At 43.8% G+C, this 16,654-nt stretch overlaps 1 protein-coding gene and 1 pseudogene across 4 annotated transcripts in view; one reads left to right on the forward strand and one right to left on the reverse strand.

The window, feature by feature from the left end:
* The window catches only part of HERC3 (HECT and RLD domain containing E3 ubiquitin protein ligase 3), a 91,908-nt gene that overhangs the window by 68,186 nt on the left and 7,068 nt on the right, over window positions 1–16,654 (reverse strand). For all 4 annotated transcript variants that reach the window (XM_054727464.1, XM_008143560.3, XM_028148256.2 and 1 more), the window contains exon 3: window positions 10,478–10,732. In XM_054727464.1, coding sequence (XP_054583439.1) covers window positions 10,478–10,703 — 226 coding nt within the window. In that variant the 5' untranslated portion in view covers window positions 10,704–10,732. The remainder of the gene's footprint in view (window positions 1–10,477; window positions 10,733–16,654) is intronic.
* LOC114232268 (U2 spliceosomal RNA) lies at window positions 15,237–15,362 on the forward strand (annotated as a pseudogene).

Below are 16,654 nucleotides of genomic sequence, written 5' to 3' on the forward strand. Positions count from 1 at the left end.
ATGATAAGGAAAAGAAGTTCTGTAGGCCTAGTGACCCTGCCCAACCATGGGTGAAATGTACTAGCACCCTCCCCCCATTCAACCTATATCTGCACAGGTGAGAGAGAGAGAAGGAGGGGGCAGAGAGAGAAAGAGAAATATCAGTCATTGCTCTCTGGGCACTGGTCCACCCCTCCCCACTCTTAATCACATTTTTTCAGTTTAGAAATATAAAAAGCAGCTATTTACAAAACCTAAAAAACAAATCACGCCGCCCATATGAGAGGGTAGCAGATGCTTTATGACAAACTAGAGGCCCAGTGCAGGAAATTCGTGCACGGGTGGGGTCCCTAGGCCTGGCCGGTGATCAGGGCCGATCTGGTTCCCTGCCTCCTCCTCCCCTCGCCATCCATCCCAGGTTCCCCGTTCAGGGGGAGTGATGGGGGAAGGACACAGGAGGTTGGCCACCGGCCCCGAGGAGGGAGCCGGTCCTTAGCCCCCCTGGGAAAGGGGCCCGGTCCGCCACCACCTACCCCAGTTCCCCATCCCAGCCCGGGGGCCCAGCCCCAATTGGGTGATCAGGACCTGCTGGCCAGGGGGAGGGACCAGGGGATTGGCTGGCAGGCCCCATCAACGATGGGGGCCTGCGGGCTGAGGGCAGCTCCTGCATTGAGCATCTGCCCCCTGGTGGTCAGTGCGCACCATAGCAACCGGTTGTTCCAGTCATTCCCTTGTAACGGTCACTTAGGCTTTTAGATATATAGATTAGAATAGTAAGAAAGAAAACAGGCATCTCATCCATCTAAGTTTTACCCTCAGTGACCAATAGGAGAACATGAAATAACCAGAATGACTATAGTATATTCATTGTTCACCACTAATGTTGCTGTACTACAAATACTAAATGTATTCATTAAAGCTTTTCTGCTTCAAAAGATACTCTTGGTGAAGAATAAAGAACAGAAAGATAGGTAAAGCATGGGATAACACTCATAAAGACATCACAGAAAACCTCCAACCTCTCATTCACGACCAGCTGGTTTGAGGTATCCCTATCATATGCTCCCTCACAGTAAACAAAACCACTCCGTAATTACTGCAGCCTTCTTTCCTGAATATGAAGGAGAAAGAACATGGAATGTGTGCCTCATGGTGAGCTCAGCATGACTGCTATCTCCATTTTTCCTTTCTCTCCTAGTTCCCAACATTCTTGTTTCCAGCCAGCCTGGAGATCAGTGTTGCCTACACCTCCTTGGAGAAAAACAGGGGACTTGCCGCCTCAGGGCATAATGGTCTCCACCTTCCCCGCACTCGATATTTTAACTTTATGCCCAAATATCCTCTGAGTTCTGTACAGACAGAAGGTAGAACTTGTTGCTTTATCAGTACAACCTATTTAACCATGACTGGCGCTATTCATATAGCACTCTAGGCCAATTCCAAATCAATAAAAGATTCCTTTCACATGATAAAGTACGCAGATTGACCACTAAACATCTAAAGTGGGAAACAGGTTTTTTTAATTGTTAAAGATTCTCTGCAAGCTCTCCTTTGAAAAGAGCCTTAAACTCTCTTCCTAGCAGTATAAATAAGCCCTCCCACCCTGCTCAAAAAAAAGTTAAAAGGCTGAGATGCTATTGTGACTAGACCTCATGGAAAGTTCTCAAATTTTAATGAGGTAAATCATATTCCTTTTGATAATCTCTGAGTCCAATGTTTCCATTTCAATAGCTGACAGAGTAGCAAAAGAGAAAATAAAACTTTCTTCTTTTTTAATTTTTTATTTATTGATTGCTTGATTTGAGAGAGAGAAAGAGGGAGGGAGGGAGGGAGGGGGGGAGAGGGAGAGAGAGAGAGGAGAGGGGGGGGGAGGAGAGGGAGGGAGAGGGGGGGAGAGAGAGAGAGAGCATTGATTTGTTGTTTCACTTGTTAAAGCATTCATTGGCTGACCAGGGATCTAACCTGCAACCTTGGTATATATGAGGATAATGCTCTAACCAACTGAATTTACCTGGCCAGTACTAAAACTTTCAATATAGCAAGCTGATTCTGACATCAAAAACAAAAACACAGCATAATGGCTTTACCTTGTTGGTAAAGCACTTGGGGAACATAAGCAGGGTTTAAATGGGGCCCAGAAAAATCTTACAACTATATCAATGAGCTAGAGAATTGGCAGGAAGAACAAATCTCCACAGCACTATAAAATTCCACTCTTATCCAGCCATCACTGCCTCAAACATAATTCATACCCACATATTCTGCAAAAACATTAAGTCTCCTATCACTGGAAGGTATCTGTATCAATCATATTAAGAAACGGATATTCACATTCGCCTGGAAATGTACTGAGGAAAGGTGTGGTAGTAAGGGATGAGAGGTATTGTGAAGGGTATACTTTAGAGTCTGCTTCATTTTATGATTTTTAGTTTGACAGTTAAATGGCGGGGGGAGGGAGGAGGGCGGACCACTAATAATAAATGACTGACTCACGGACCAGGTGATAACACTTGTTAAAGAAAATGTTCTCAGGCAGCTCATGATTTTTGCAGTCTTTCTAAAAATGGGTAAAACTAATGGTAGAATTTACTGAACTGAAGTTGCTGAGTCTACTACAGCTCTCTTTGGAGAAGTTCTGCTGCATGACACCAAATCCACTCTTAGTTCTGTGAAGCCTGATAAAAGGCAATTTTTACCATTCAAGTCACTCTTTTATTCTCCACCCTTAAAATTCAGCAATTTTTAAAAACATCGAATCACTCTGATCTGTGTTTACCCAACCCAAGCCATCTCCCAAACTCATAGAGAACATGGCAAAGTAACAAAATAATAAAACCTGTGAGACATTTTATTTATGTAACACACATTTGTACACTATGTGCCTACCATGTTGTACTTAAAACTAAGACACAAACATGAATAATATACTAACTCTTAGGAAATACACAATTTGACATCACATATCATATAATAAACACTAGAAAAAGTCATTGCCTCACGATAACAGCCATTAGTTTTGTTTTAAAAGCAGATGTGAAGATGTTGCATTCATAAAATAAACTATAGATCATAATATGGAACAAAAATAAGACTCCATAATTCCACTTTAAGGTGTCAAAGACCCAAATTTGCACACAATTACGAACTCGGTCTTGTGGAAGACACTATGCATTGCTTACCCATCAGCTATCGCCCACTTCTTCCTTGCACCAGAACCATCAGGGGTGCTGGGCCCCGCCCCAAACCTAGGAGACAATCCTTGACTGTGCCAATCAGATAATTCTTATTTCACTTATGCATGGAAGTGACTGCTCTCAGACCTGGCCAATGAGACAAAAGAGAATGTATGCTGGGGGTTCCTGGGAAAAATTTTCCCCATTTTGAAACTCCCCTTTCTGTCTGCCTTTGAATCCAGTTGTGTGAGGATGCGAAGGCTGAAGCTGTGACAGTTACCTGGTGTCCGGGAGGGGACAAACCCATGGAAATGAAGATGGCAGAACAGAAAGATAGGAAGCCCCTGGGTGCGTGATGTGCCCCTGATTTAACCAATCCTAGAAATATCTCTCTCTAGGCCTCCTACAGAAGGTCCTAAGTTTTACTCATTATTTATTCCATATTTACCTTAGCACTACATTCTGTTACTTGCTGCTGAAAGCATCCTGACTGATACAGGCCCATTTAAAAACAAAAAAGCAGGTATCAGATAGGTTCAGACTTCAGAGTGATCTCTTCTTAAGCAACTGCAGAATGCAAAAAGGAAAACCTTCTTTCAGGTTATTTACAACTCTGTCCAAAGATTCACCCATCAAAGCTAACTGGAAGCCTAAAATAACTGTTCACAGAATTCAGGTGGCATCAGATTGCACTCAATGTTCTGAACTATGGCAATATCAAATCACCTAATTGTTGCTGAACCACTTCAAGTCCACGAGGAGCATCACAGAGTAGCCTTTAGTGCACATACTATGACGTTTGTTTCTCCTGTCTTTGCAATTTGGGTCCAGAATGCTGGAGGCAATGTTAACTATGGTGTAGAGATAAGATATATGTATGCATGTCTTATATGGATAATCAGTTTTTCCAAAGTGCCCAATATATACAAGTTACTTTTCTTGGGACCAATAAGGTAAAGCATGAAAAGAATTCTATTAATTCTGCCGATCAACCTGAGGTTAAAAATATGTCTGTGGGCATAATTCTAGGATTTTAAAACCAAACTGTCAGTACCCAAGCAAGACTCAAACCCAACTCCTTTTCCTTTTCTCGTTACATATACCTAGGATAATAATACTGACCTACTTTACAGGGCTATCATAATTAAGTATTAATCAGCTTAAAAATGCTAATGGTGTCAACAATAAAGAAAAAAAGCTAAGCACATCAAGATAGAGAAAATTTATAATATGTATATGCAGTTAACCACATTTACAATTAACAAATGTATCACAATACAAAACACTGTTAATTATTTAATATACTGCAGATTTTTTAAAGTCACAAATAATACCTCACATTAGAATTGTTCATTAATAAGTATTTATTTTCTAATATCTTTAGAGAAATAGGCTGAGTACCATATATAAAATTCCTTATAACTCTTCATTAAGCACACCAGAAAATAAAATTACTAAATGACATTTGCTTCTGGTCCCTAGGCCTCTATCAAAAACGCCAACCAGTTTGATTACCACCATTATTATCATTATCAGAAGGGGTATACAATCTCCCAGGCCACCTGCCACTCCTAACGAGGAAGGGACAGGGCCCCTAACAAGTGTAGTGTTGAGATCTGAACACTTCCTATGGCACCTTCTGCCTTTCATATCAGAGTTACGGAAACAAGCACTTCAATAACAGGAAGTCGCTATAGAATTTCTTCTATTTCCTTTCAGCTCAGCTAGTTGGCTTTTTGGCAGAAAGCTGATCAACATAACAAAGTTATTGAGTCCTTCAGTGACAGGAGAGCAAACTGATAAGCTAGTTCAAAGTGTTACTTCTACCGGGGTTAGCAGCAAACACAGCTCTGAGAATTAAGGCTTTTGAGATGTTCTGCTTTATAAACCTCATTTATCAAAACAGCAGAAGAGCCGTTACATACGGTGATGGGCATCGTGGAAATGATTAGACTGACTACAAAATGTGAATGTGAATTGGATTCAATTACCTGCAAGAGAGAAACTAGCTCAGGAGAAAGTAAAAGGAACCAATCATAGATATGAATCCAAAAGGGTTGACACAGAAATGTTAGTCTACTTATAAATTGGGGTTTGCTAGGAAAAGGCTTCCTGGGATGTCTATGCAGAAATTTTTAAAATTTAACATAGTCAAATTAGGTTAAACTAAATAATTGCAGCTACTACAGTTCTTGTCTACTAAAGATAGGAAGAAAGGTTAGGAGGTTTATAATAATTCAGAGGATTAGTTTATGCTAATCCCAATATGAAAAACTGAGTAAATACTGGGAAAGAAAAACTGTCCATTTAGTTGAAGACTAGTGCTGACAATGTGGCTGGGTGGGAATAAGAGAAGCACAGTAAACTGAGGTAAAATTTTTCAATTTTCTCTTTAGGCAACCAGTTTCTATTTTAGTTTAATAAAATATTCCAAGATAGATCACTTATAAAATAAAGTGATCATTTAGAAAATAGTTCACGTTTTGTTTGCATGCTTTATTTAAAAGGCACATAAGTATTCCTATAATGCAACTCTGTAAGTGTATGTCTTAGGAAGTTACCAGATGAATTCATGAGCAAAAACATGAAGAAATTAGAAATATAATCATACAATGTCCTAATCACTGAAACCATCCCTGATTTTGGAAGGGGGAGTTAAGAATGTATCACAACACAAGGGAGAGCATAAAGAGAGAAAAGTCATGTGGGAGAAGAATATTCAAAACAATTATAATCCAACACTTTTTTTTAAAAAGCTGGACACCGAGTTTAGACGGGGTTTGGCATTCTGCCCACGAAAAATGTTTCTGGGAATCACAGGCATCTTTGCCCTTGGCCGAAGCACAATTGAATGAGTCATGGAGACACCTAAGCTGGAACCCTAAGTTGCCTGACACAATGGAAAAATATATGTGCCTGCATAACCAGGAGTTTTAGTATTGGACGTGCCCTTAAAATGCCTTCTCTCCTCCACACAGGGAAGTTGGTCACATAGGGGCAGCACTGAGGAGAGAAATGAGAGTACAAGGAAAGCACAGTTGCCTTAGGAGCAATAAAAGCAATTGGAAACTATTACATGTTTTCAAGGAGAAAAAAAAGAAGACAACCATACAAACTGGTGGAGTGCTTTGTCCACTGGTGGAGTGCTTTGTATCACTGCTCTGTCACAGGTACAGGATGCCTCCAAAAAATGAATTTGTGTACCTTGCAACTGTGCCAGTTAGACACAAGGTATAAAATGTCGGTATAGCCCTAGCTGGTTTTGCTCAGTGGATAGAGCATCAGCCTGCAGACTGAAAGGTACCAAGTTTGATTCCGGTCAAGGGCACAAGCCCAGGTTGCAGGCTCAATCCCCAGTAGGGGGCATGCAAGAGGCAGCTAATCAATGATTCTCTCTCATCATTGATGTTTCTCTCTCTCCCTCTCCCTTCCTCTCTGAAATCAATAAAAATATATTAAAAATATATTTATACTAAAAATATCAGTATAAACTGATACATGACAGTTGGCAGGACTGACTCAAGACACATGTTCAAATAGAAGAATTCCGTCCTAGTACATTGCCTATACCATCACTTTCCACCTTTCCTTCCCCTCACTCTTTTTAATCCTTCATACTGCAGAGTCCTTTGGTCTGGGCAATGATGTCAACTTGAAATCTCAGACTTGCCCACTATCCCCAGAAACATGTCCTCTGAGGAGGTGGCCTTCTACCAAGTTCCCTCCCCAAATACCACAGTGGTTACCTGGGGGCAGCATTTCTGTGGGCCAGGGCCAGCACAGGCTACCTGAAACAGGGTCTCTGTCTGTCACCACCTCCACGCCTCGCAGCTCTGCAGGTCACAGTTCTCAATAAGCACATATAGAAAACAAGCTCTTTCTCTTTTCCCACTCATTAAAAATAAACCCAATTGGTACCCAGATTTAGAACATACCTACCAATGAAAAAGTTAGAAGAGAGGGCCCTAACCAGTTTGGCTCAGTGGATAGAGTGTCGGCCTGTAGACTGAAGGGTCCTGGGTTCAATTCCGGTCAAGGGCACATGGCCGGGTTGTGGGCTCGATCCCCAGTGGGGGACATGCAGGAGGCAGCCAATCAATGATTCTCTCTCATCACTGATGTTTCACTCTCTCTCCCTCTCCCTTTCCCTCTGAAATCAATAAAAAATATATTTTAAAAAAAGAGAGAGCGGGGAAAGTGCTCATCCACATAATCTTTCCATTCAAAGAGGAACTATTCTGAAGCTGCTATGGAGTTTATAATTAACAGGCAAGCTTTGCCAACGACAGGAATTTCTGGAATCTATTGTAATTTACACTAGAAACTTGTTTATTTGAAATTCATATTATAAACATTGGCTGGATTCTGTGGTCGAATCCAAAAGCCTTCTTGGCATACCTCTAGCTCAAGTCTCTTGCAATCACTCAGCCTTTACTGCAGAGAGAACTGGCCTGACCCAACGTTCAGGCAGAAGCAGAGTGGCTGCTCCTCACTCCCAGAGGCCCACGAACCACCCACCACTACTCCACGAAGCTGGTGGCAGGAGGCTCCACTGGTAGAACGTCACATTGCACTCAGATGTATTCACCACAGTGCCTTCCACAGATCTTTGTGCCATTGTGGGATTACAAGGATTTTGTTTCCTTTCTCACCTGCCACCCCAAGTTGAACCTTCTCACCCCAGGTTCTAAGGCAAAGGTGTGCGATGAGTCATCCTGAGCGACCGGCTCTGCTGGGACGCTGCCTGACAGAAGGCACAGTCAGAGAAAACAGGCAGGAGGGCAGACTTCACAGGCTACAGTTAGCTTTGTGGATCTTCTTTTATCATTTGAAACTACTTTAAGAGCTACACTAGAACCCAAAGTCTCCTCTTTTTATAGGAAAGGGAATTGAGGCTCTAAAATACAGAATCAGATCACAGTAATGCCGCCACTAGGTCTGTCTGACTCCAGAACTCACCCTAACCATGTTGTCTCTATAGGAGAAATGGAAAGATCTCCTCCCGGTCCCCAAAATACTCCCTTCAAAGGCTGATCAGGGTGAACGCAAGTCCCTCAGGGGTCACTGATGTGAAATGGGCCTAAAGGATCTCTAAGCCCTGAGGGAATGTAGATATTCCCAAAAGAAGGAACATGATGTTGGGCTGTGACCTGCCACTGACCCCTCTGTAAGCATGAGTTAAGACACTGACTCTCATCTGGGGAAACAGAGCAAAAGTAGGAGAGTAAAGTAAGACACGGGTGAGTTTTAACAGGAGAGAAAAGATGACCTTGGCTTTTACTCTCTTCTAATACGAAAAACATTTTTAAAAGTAAAAAACCTCCCTGCCACCTCCATAATAATTCTATATTACAGTTCCGTACTACGTTAATTGGTAAAACGAAATGAATAGGAATTACTAACTCAATTTATGAATTGGTGACACTGTTAACTGAATTTTTATTTTAGTTAAAAACAAGATGTACTCACATTTGAAAAACTCTAGGATCAGGCGCATGGTATACATAAAGGTGTACATATGGACCATGCTACAAACCACTTCCTTGAAATCCCAAGAGTCCAAGGGCCACAAGTCCAGAAACCACTGTCTAGGACCCTGGGTACTGCTGCAGGTGAGCAGGCCTGGTAGGATATGGCAGGGAGGGTTCCCGAGAGGGAACCTAGAGGCAAAGAATGGGGGGAAAGCCCACAAATCATACTTCACATACTTAATAATTCTACCTAAGAGCAGCCCTGCGGCCCTTTATCCAGTGGGCAACATAAAACTGATGAAATGTTAACACTAATATTTGGACAGGGCAACTGCAGAATGTAGCCACTTGTTATGGGAGGAAATAAATATGAGAAAAGAGGGAGCCAGTGTCACAGAAAAAATAAGCTCATCCTGACACCAAAATGATTTGCCTAAATAAACATAAAAGAGTAAAATCATCTAGAAAAAAAAAGCCAGCAAGACTGTCCTTTAATGAAGCTTCAGTATCTTCACTTGATTTGGAGTAAATAAAAAAAAATCAGCAAGTAACAAAGAAAATGACACATGCCATGCTAATATGAAAAATACAGCATGGTCACAGTTTAAGACCCTATCTTATAATTTCTCACCAAAAGGAGACTCATTCAAATATCACCACTCCTCTAAATGTAGCTGAAATCCAAGACTAAGAAAGTACCTTATAGATAGATCTATGCTATATAAACACACACTGAAGGTCAAACTTAGATCCTTTAGACAGAAAAAGTGGAAGGAAAAAGAACTTAAGCCAATGGACTTTAAATACACACAGCACCTGTTATCAATAAATGAAAGACCTTAAAACTTAAGAAATCTAATCAGCCCTCTACCTTTCCAACTTCTCCTCTCTCACCCTCCATCAGCAGTCTCACCAAACTATGCAACATTCCCTGAACAAGGACTGCACCATCATACCCATGCCTTTAATCGCTGGGTACACCCAGGTGTGTGCAATAAACATACACACACTTGCTGAAGTTCTACTCCTGCTTCCTACTTGATTGACCTCCGAAGGCGAAATGAATCCCTCTCCTTTAATCCCCCCAGCATGTTCTCCAACTTATCTCACCCATTCTTCCACATGGGTTCCCTGGAGCCAAATCGTTACTATCTCATTCACTTTCTGCTCACAACACCAAGCATAGTGCTTAGCTCAAATTGCTTAACAAAACATGTTGCAGAAATAAATGAATAAATAGGCACTTTGGAGGAAAAATTAGAGGGAAATGCTTCTGATATTGATTGTATGAGGATTACCTATTCACAAAATAATCACAATGTGTTAGCATTCAATTATGGGAGAAAAATCGATTTCTATAACTCTAAACTAACTAGTCAACTTCCCTCCCCTGGTAACTGAAACAACAGGTGTTGTATAATAAGATGAAAAGGAGCCCTAGCCAGTTTGGCTCAGGGGTAGAGTGTCAGCCAGCGGACTGAAGGGTCCCGGGTTTGATCCCAGGCAAGGGCACATACCAATTGCAACTTGATGCCCAGCCCTGGTCAGGGCACATGCGGGAGGCAACCAATCAATGTATCTTTCTCACATTGATGTTTCTCTCTCTGTCTCTCCCCTTCCCTTCCACTCTCTCTAAAAATCCATGGAAAAATATCCTCAGGTGAGGAATAACGTCAACTCAAAAAAAGATGGAAAGGAAATGTCTGGTTTTCCATCAAAAGGCTTGAATTAGACACAAAAGTTCCACACAGAAAATCCTACACCATTCAAAGAGCCTCCCTGAGAATCTTCCACCAGCATTCTCCCATTCCCAGTCTTTCACGCCAGTCATCAAGGCAGACAAGGTGCACTCACCTGGCTTGTTTCCTTCCCTCTCATGGCCCAGCTGCCCCTTGGTGTTCAAGCCGCAGGTGTAAACCTCTCCATCCTCCAGCAGGAACACGGAGTGGTTTCCTCCACAGGCTACTTCCTTGACACTTCTGTCTGATATAAATCCGCACACCTGTGGCTCGGCCACAATTCCTTGTAGGTTAGTGCTGATTCCAGGTTGGCCCAGTGACCAATATCCCCAACATAACATTGTTCTTATCCTTCAGGGATTCATGCAGCCTAGAAAAACATTTTGTAAAAAAGGTTTTAGAAAATAGGTCAGAGGAAATCACATTGAGTAATAGATGTAATCAATTTTTAAAAATAACCTCTTTTATTTCTTAAAAATATTATCGAAACATCAATCAATAATATTCTTCAGATACCTTGCATCTCAGAAAAACAATTACTAATAGTGTTGAAAGTAGTCATCCTATCCTACCTAATAATAGACAAATATGCAAATTGACCATACCTCCAACATACCCACAAGCCATGCCCACCACCCAATCAGAGTGAGCATGCAAATTAACCCAAACCAAGATGGCTACAGCCACAGAGAGCAAGGTTTCCTAGGTAACAGAGGAAGCCAAGCTTTCCGCCTGCCCTTGCCAGGCCTAAGCCTCCACTCAAGCTACAAAGTTTCAATTATAGAAGGTAAACAAATTCAAACAAATGGCGGCAGAATGGAGCTTGAGAGAGCAGGCCAGGGTTGCCGCCGGCAACAGGGGAAGCAAAGCTATCCGCACACGCTGGCCGGGCCCACCCACTTAAGGCAACAAAGTTTCAATTATAACCCCAACACAAATGGCTGCTGGCCTCGGAGGGAGCCCCAGGCTTGGCTCTGCTCCAGGCTACAAAGTTTCAATTGTAGAAGGAAAATAAATTCCAGATACCAGGGCCTCTGCTTGGGTTGCCAGGGGGCATGGCCGGACTGCAAACCACCACAGGCCCCTGGCTCAGGCCACCCCACGCCCCAAGGGAACCCCCACCTGATCAGGGACACCCTTCAGGGCAAACCAGCTGGCCCCCACCCCTGTACCAGGCCTCTATCCTATCTAATAAAAGTAATATGCAGATTGATCATCACTGCAACACACAATATAGCTGCCCCCATGTGGTCAAAGATCCTGCCCCCATGTGGACACAAGATGGCCACCACAAGATGGCCAGCAGGAGAGGGCAGTTGGGAGGCAACTGGCCTGCAAGGGAGGGAAGTTGGAGGTGATCAACCCTGCAGGAGAGGGCAGTTAGGGGTGACCAGGCTGGTAGAGGAGGGAAGTTGGGGGCAAACAGGCTGTCAGCAGAGTGGTTAGGGGGTGATCAGGCTGGCAGGCAGAAGCAGTTAGAGGCAATCAGGAAGGCAGGCAGGCAAGCAGTTGGGAGCCAGCAGTCCTGGATTGTGAGAGGGATGTCCGACTGCCCGTGGGATCGGGCCTAAACGGGCAATCGGACATCCCTTGAGGGGTCCCATACTGGCGAAGGTACAGGCTGGACTGAGGGACAACCCCCCTCCGTGCACGAATTTCGTGCACCGGGCCTCTAGTATATCTAATAAAAGAGTAATATGCAAATTGACCATACCTCCGCTACACCCACAAGCCAATCAGGAGCAAATATGCAAATAAACCCAACCAAGATGGCTGCGGCCACAGAGCAGGAGGGAGACTTGGGTTTCCCTGGCAATGGAGGAAGCCAAGCTTTCCGCTTGCCCTTGCCGGCCCAGGCCTCCACTCAATACTACAAAGTTTCAATGACAGAAGATAAATAAATCCCAACAGAAATGGCTGCCGCCACAGAGCGAGCAAAAGGCTTGGCTCTGCTCCAGGCTACAAAGTTTCAATTGTAGAAGATAAATAAATCCCAGATACCAGGGCCTCCACTTGGGTCGCCGGGGTGCGTGGTCAGCCTGCAAACCACCATAGGCCCCTCACCCAGGCCCCCCCACACCCCAAGGGAACCCCCACCCTGATCCAGAACACCCATCAGGGCAAACCAGCTGGCCCCCACCCATGCACCAGGCCTCTATCCTATCTAATAAAAGATTAATATGCAGATTGACCATCATTCCAACACACAAGATGGCTGCCCCCATGTAGTCAAAGATCCTGCCCCCATGTGGACACAAGATGGCCACCACAAGATGGCCAGCAGGGGAGGGCAGCTGGGAGGGACCAGGCCTGCAAGGGAGGGCAGTTGGGAGTGATCAAGCCTGCAGGGAAGGGCAGTTAGGGGTGACCAGGCCTGCAAGGAAGGGCAGTTGTGGGGGGACTCAGGCCTGCAGGGGAGAGCAGTTGTGGGGGACCAGGCCTGCAGGGGAGGAGAGTTAGGGGTGACCAGGCCTGCAGGGGAGGGCAGTTAGGGGTGACCAGGCCTGCAGGGGAGGGCAGTTAGGGGCAAACAGGCTGTCAGGGGAGCAGTTAGGCATCAATCAGGCTGGCAGGGGAGTGGTTAGGGGGTGATCAGGCTGGCAGGCAGAAGTGGTTAGGTGCAATCAGGAAGGCAGGCAGGCGAGCAGTTGGGAGCCAGCAGTCCTGGATTGTGAGAGAGATGTCCAACTAAATGGGCAGTCGGACATCCCTCGAGGGGTCCCAGATTGGAGTGGGTGCAGGCTGGGCTGAGGGCCTCTAGTGTTATAATAATAATGCCATTTTTGTGTTTTAGTAAGATTTTTTTTTAAATAAATTTTATTGATTTTTTACAGAGAGGAATAGAGAGTCAGAAACATCGATCAGCTGCCTCATGCACATCCCCTACTGGGGATGTGCCCGCAACCAAGCTATACACCCTTGACCAGAATCAAACCTGGGACCCTTCAGTCCACAGGCCAACACTCTATCCACTGAGCCAAACCAGCTAGGGCTTTAGTAAGATTTTAAAGAACATTTCTAAACAAATTTTATTTGTGTAAATAAACTGTGAATACAGAATATAGTTTTCAGGTCACTGATGAGGAACACTTGAGTACAGGAGCATTGCTAAAACAATCTCTGCAAATCATATGATAACAACAGTTTTGAAATTACCCTCATGACTTCACCTTGTTCTTCCTCACTGCACTTTTTAAGTTTTCTACTTATTTCATTTTTAAAAATTTGTGAACTCCTTTAAATAGCCTATTGTTAGCTTGGATAGTAATTCACCACTTGCAACAAAAATGAGAAATGGGTAAAAATGTTACTTCTCTTCCCTCTTACACATGCTTCTGGATCTGAGTCAAGCTTCATTTCCTACTCCAGGGCCTCTGGAGACCATTCCAGCCACCATCAGTCTGCATCCCTCTGACCCTGATATAACCCTGATTAAAAACTTTCTTTGGCCAAAACCGGTGTGACTCAGTGGTTGAGCATCCACCTATGAACCAGGAGGTCACGGTTCAATTCCCGGTCAGGGCACATGCCTGGGTTTCGGATTCGATCCCATGCAGGAGACAGCCAATCAATGATTTGCTCTCATCATTGATGTTTTTATCTCTCTCTTTCTCTTCCTCCCTGAAATCAATAAAATAGATTTTTTACCAAAAAAAAAAAAAAAAACCTTTCTCTGTATCTTATAACTTAACTCCTCAGCCAGATTTTAACTGCCTTAATCAGAGACCACAGTATAACAAATACCTCTTCAATCTAGCAGGTATTAAATCAACTTTTAGTTGATTGATTACTGCTGACTCTAGCCCAAAGTCACACTACTTTTAAAAGTCATGCTCCTCCCCCCAAAAAATAATTTTTAAAAATTCATGCTTCCCTTTCATACAAACAAAACTTCATCTCTATCAGTTCACACCCTCTAGGGTGGGTACAATAAAAAAGAACAGATAATAACAAGTGTGGGTGAGGATGTGGAGTACGTGAAGCTCTCGTACATTGCTGATGGGAATGTAAAATAGCACAGGTGCTTTGGAAACAGTCTGGCAGTTCCTAAAAAGGCTAACCATAGAGTTACCATATTACCCAGCAATTTTACTGCTAGCTATATATCCAAGAGAATTGTAAATTGATAGAAAGACATGAACAAACAAAATAGAAACAAACTCATAGATATAGAGAATAAACTGACAGTCTCCAGATGGAAGGGATGATGGGGGGAATGGGCAAAAAAGGTGAAAGGGATTAAAATGTACAAATTTCAAGATATAAAAATAGTCAGAGAGATGTAAAGTACAGCATAGGGAATGTAGTCAATAATATTTTAATAACTATGTATGGTACTAGGTAGATACTAGACTTAATGGGGTGATCACTTTGTAAGCTATATAAATGTCTAATTACTATGTTGTACCCCTGAAACTAATACAATATTGTATGTCAACTGTAACCGAAAAATTAATATTTTAAATCAAAACAGGAAAAAAAGAACTAAAATCATAAATACATCCACACAAAAGTTCCTAACAGCATTATTCACTCATGTTATGAAAAGGTAGAAATAACTCAGATATCCATCAACTGAAAAATTAGTAAGCAAAATGTGGTTTTCTATACAATGGACATTTATTTAGTCACCTATCTGATTTATTCTTTGAACTCTTTCAAAATAGGCATGGAAAAAATATAAAACTGTATCTCAATTTGCTGTCTTAATCAGAAAGTTCTGCTTCTTAAAATTTTTATTCCTTGTCTAGACTCTACAACTAAAAAAAATTAAGCTTCAACATTATTCTTTGAGTTAACTACAGAGATATGATAAAATGAGGCAGTGGAGGGTTGAGGAGGAAGATACATACATTTTTTAAAAGACCAGCAAGATCGCTTCTCGGCCTTTTGGCTAAGATCAAGTGTAGTATCTGTTCTTATCAGTTTAAAAGACCAGCAAGATCACATAATATTTTAATAATTTTATTTTCCCAATTTGCTAAGTTGTTGTATCCATACTAATGTCTTCCTTAATTTTTAATGTTTCATGAGTATGTCTTATCTCTCCTACCAATCTACATATATATCCTATCTAATAAAAGACTAATATGCAAATTGACCGTCACTCCAACACAAAGATGGCTGCCCCCAAGTGGACACAAGATGGCTGCCACAAGATGGCCAGCAGGGGAGGGCAGTTGTGGGTGATCAGGCCAGCAGGGGAGTGCAGTTGGGAGGGACCAGGCCTGCAAGGGAGGGCAGTTGGGGGCGATCAAGCCTACAGGGGAGGGCAGTTAGGGGTGACCAGGCTAGCAGTGGAGGGAAGTTGGGGGCGACCGGGCCTGCAGGGAAGGAGAGTTGGGGGAACCCAGGTCTACAGGGGAGGGCAGTTAGGGGTGACCAGGCCTGCAGGAGAGGGCAGGTAGGGGTCACCAAGCCTGCAGGGGAGGGCAGTTAGGGACAAACAGGCTGGCAGGGGAACAGTTAGACATCAATCAGGCTGGCAGGCAGAAGCGGTTAGGGGCAATCAGGAAGGTAGGCAGGCGAGCAATTGGGAGCCAGCGGTCCTGGATTGTGAGAGGGATGTCCGACTGCCCGTTTAGGCCTGATCCTACAGGCCTGGTCACCCCTAACTGCCCTCCCCTGCAGGCCTGGTCACCCCTAACTGCCCTCCCCTGTAGACCTGGGTTCCCCCAACTCTCCTTCCCTGCAGGCCCGGTCGCCCCCAACTTCCCTCCACTGCTAGCCTGGTCACCCCTAACTGCCCTCCCCTGTAGGCTTGATCGCCCCCAAATGCCCTCCCTTGCAGGCCTGGATCGGGCCTAAACGGGCAGTCGGACATCCCTTGAGGGGTCCCAGATTGGAGAGGGTGTAGGCTGGGCTGAGGGCCACATACCCCCATGCACAAATTTCGTGCACCGGGCCTCTAGTATGTATATATAAAGAGCCAGGGTCGTAACATCCAAAACGACCAAAGGCTCGACCGAACAACAGGTTGCGTGCGCATCAGGTAAACGGGCTCAACTGCTGACCTCTCAGAGAAAGAGAGACAGGGCTGATCAGCAGTGGTAGCCAAGCCTCACTCTCTCTCTCTCAGAGGTCAGCAGTTCAGCCCGCTTGCCAGCAGCCTGGGGCAGCTGCTGATCAGCCCTGCCTCTATGGTCAGGCCCGAAGATGCTGACTGGCATAGAAACCGACCAATCAGAACCAAATCTGGGTGAACTGCAAGGAGCCAATGGCTGCCTAGGAGGCGGAGCTTTTGATGCTGACTGGCATAGAAACGGACCAATCAGAACCTAATCTGCATGAA

Source organism: Eptesicus fuscus, chromosome 2 (assembly GCF_027574615.1).
Source record: "Eptesicus fuscus isolate TK198812 chromosome 2, DD_ASM_mEF_20220401, whole genome shotgun sequence".
NCBI lineage: Eukaryota > Metazoa > Chordata > Mammalia > Chiroptera > Vespertilionidae > Eptesicus > Eptesicus fuscus.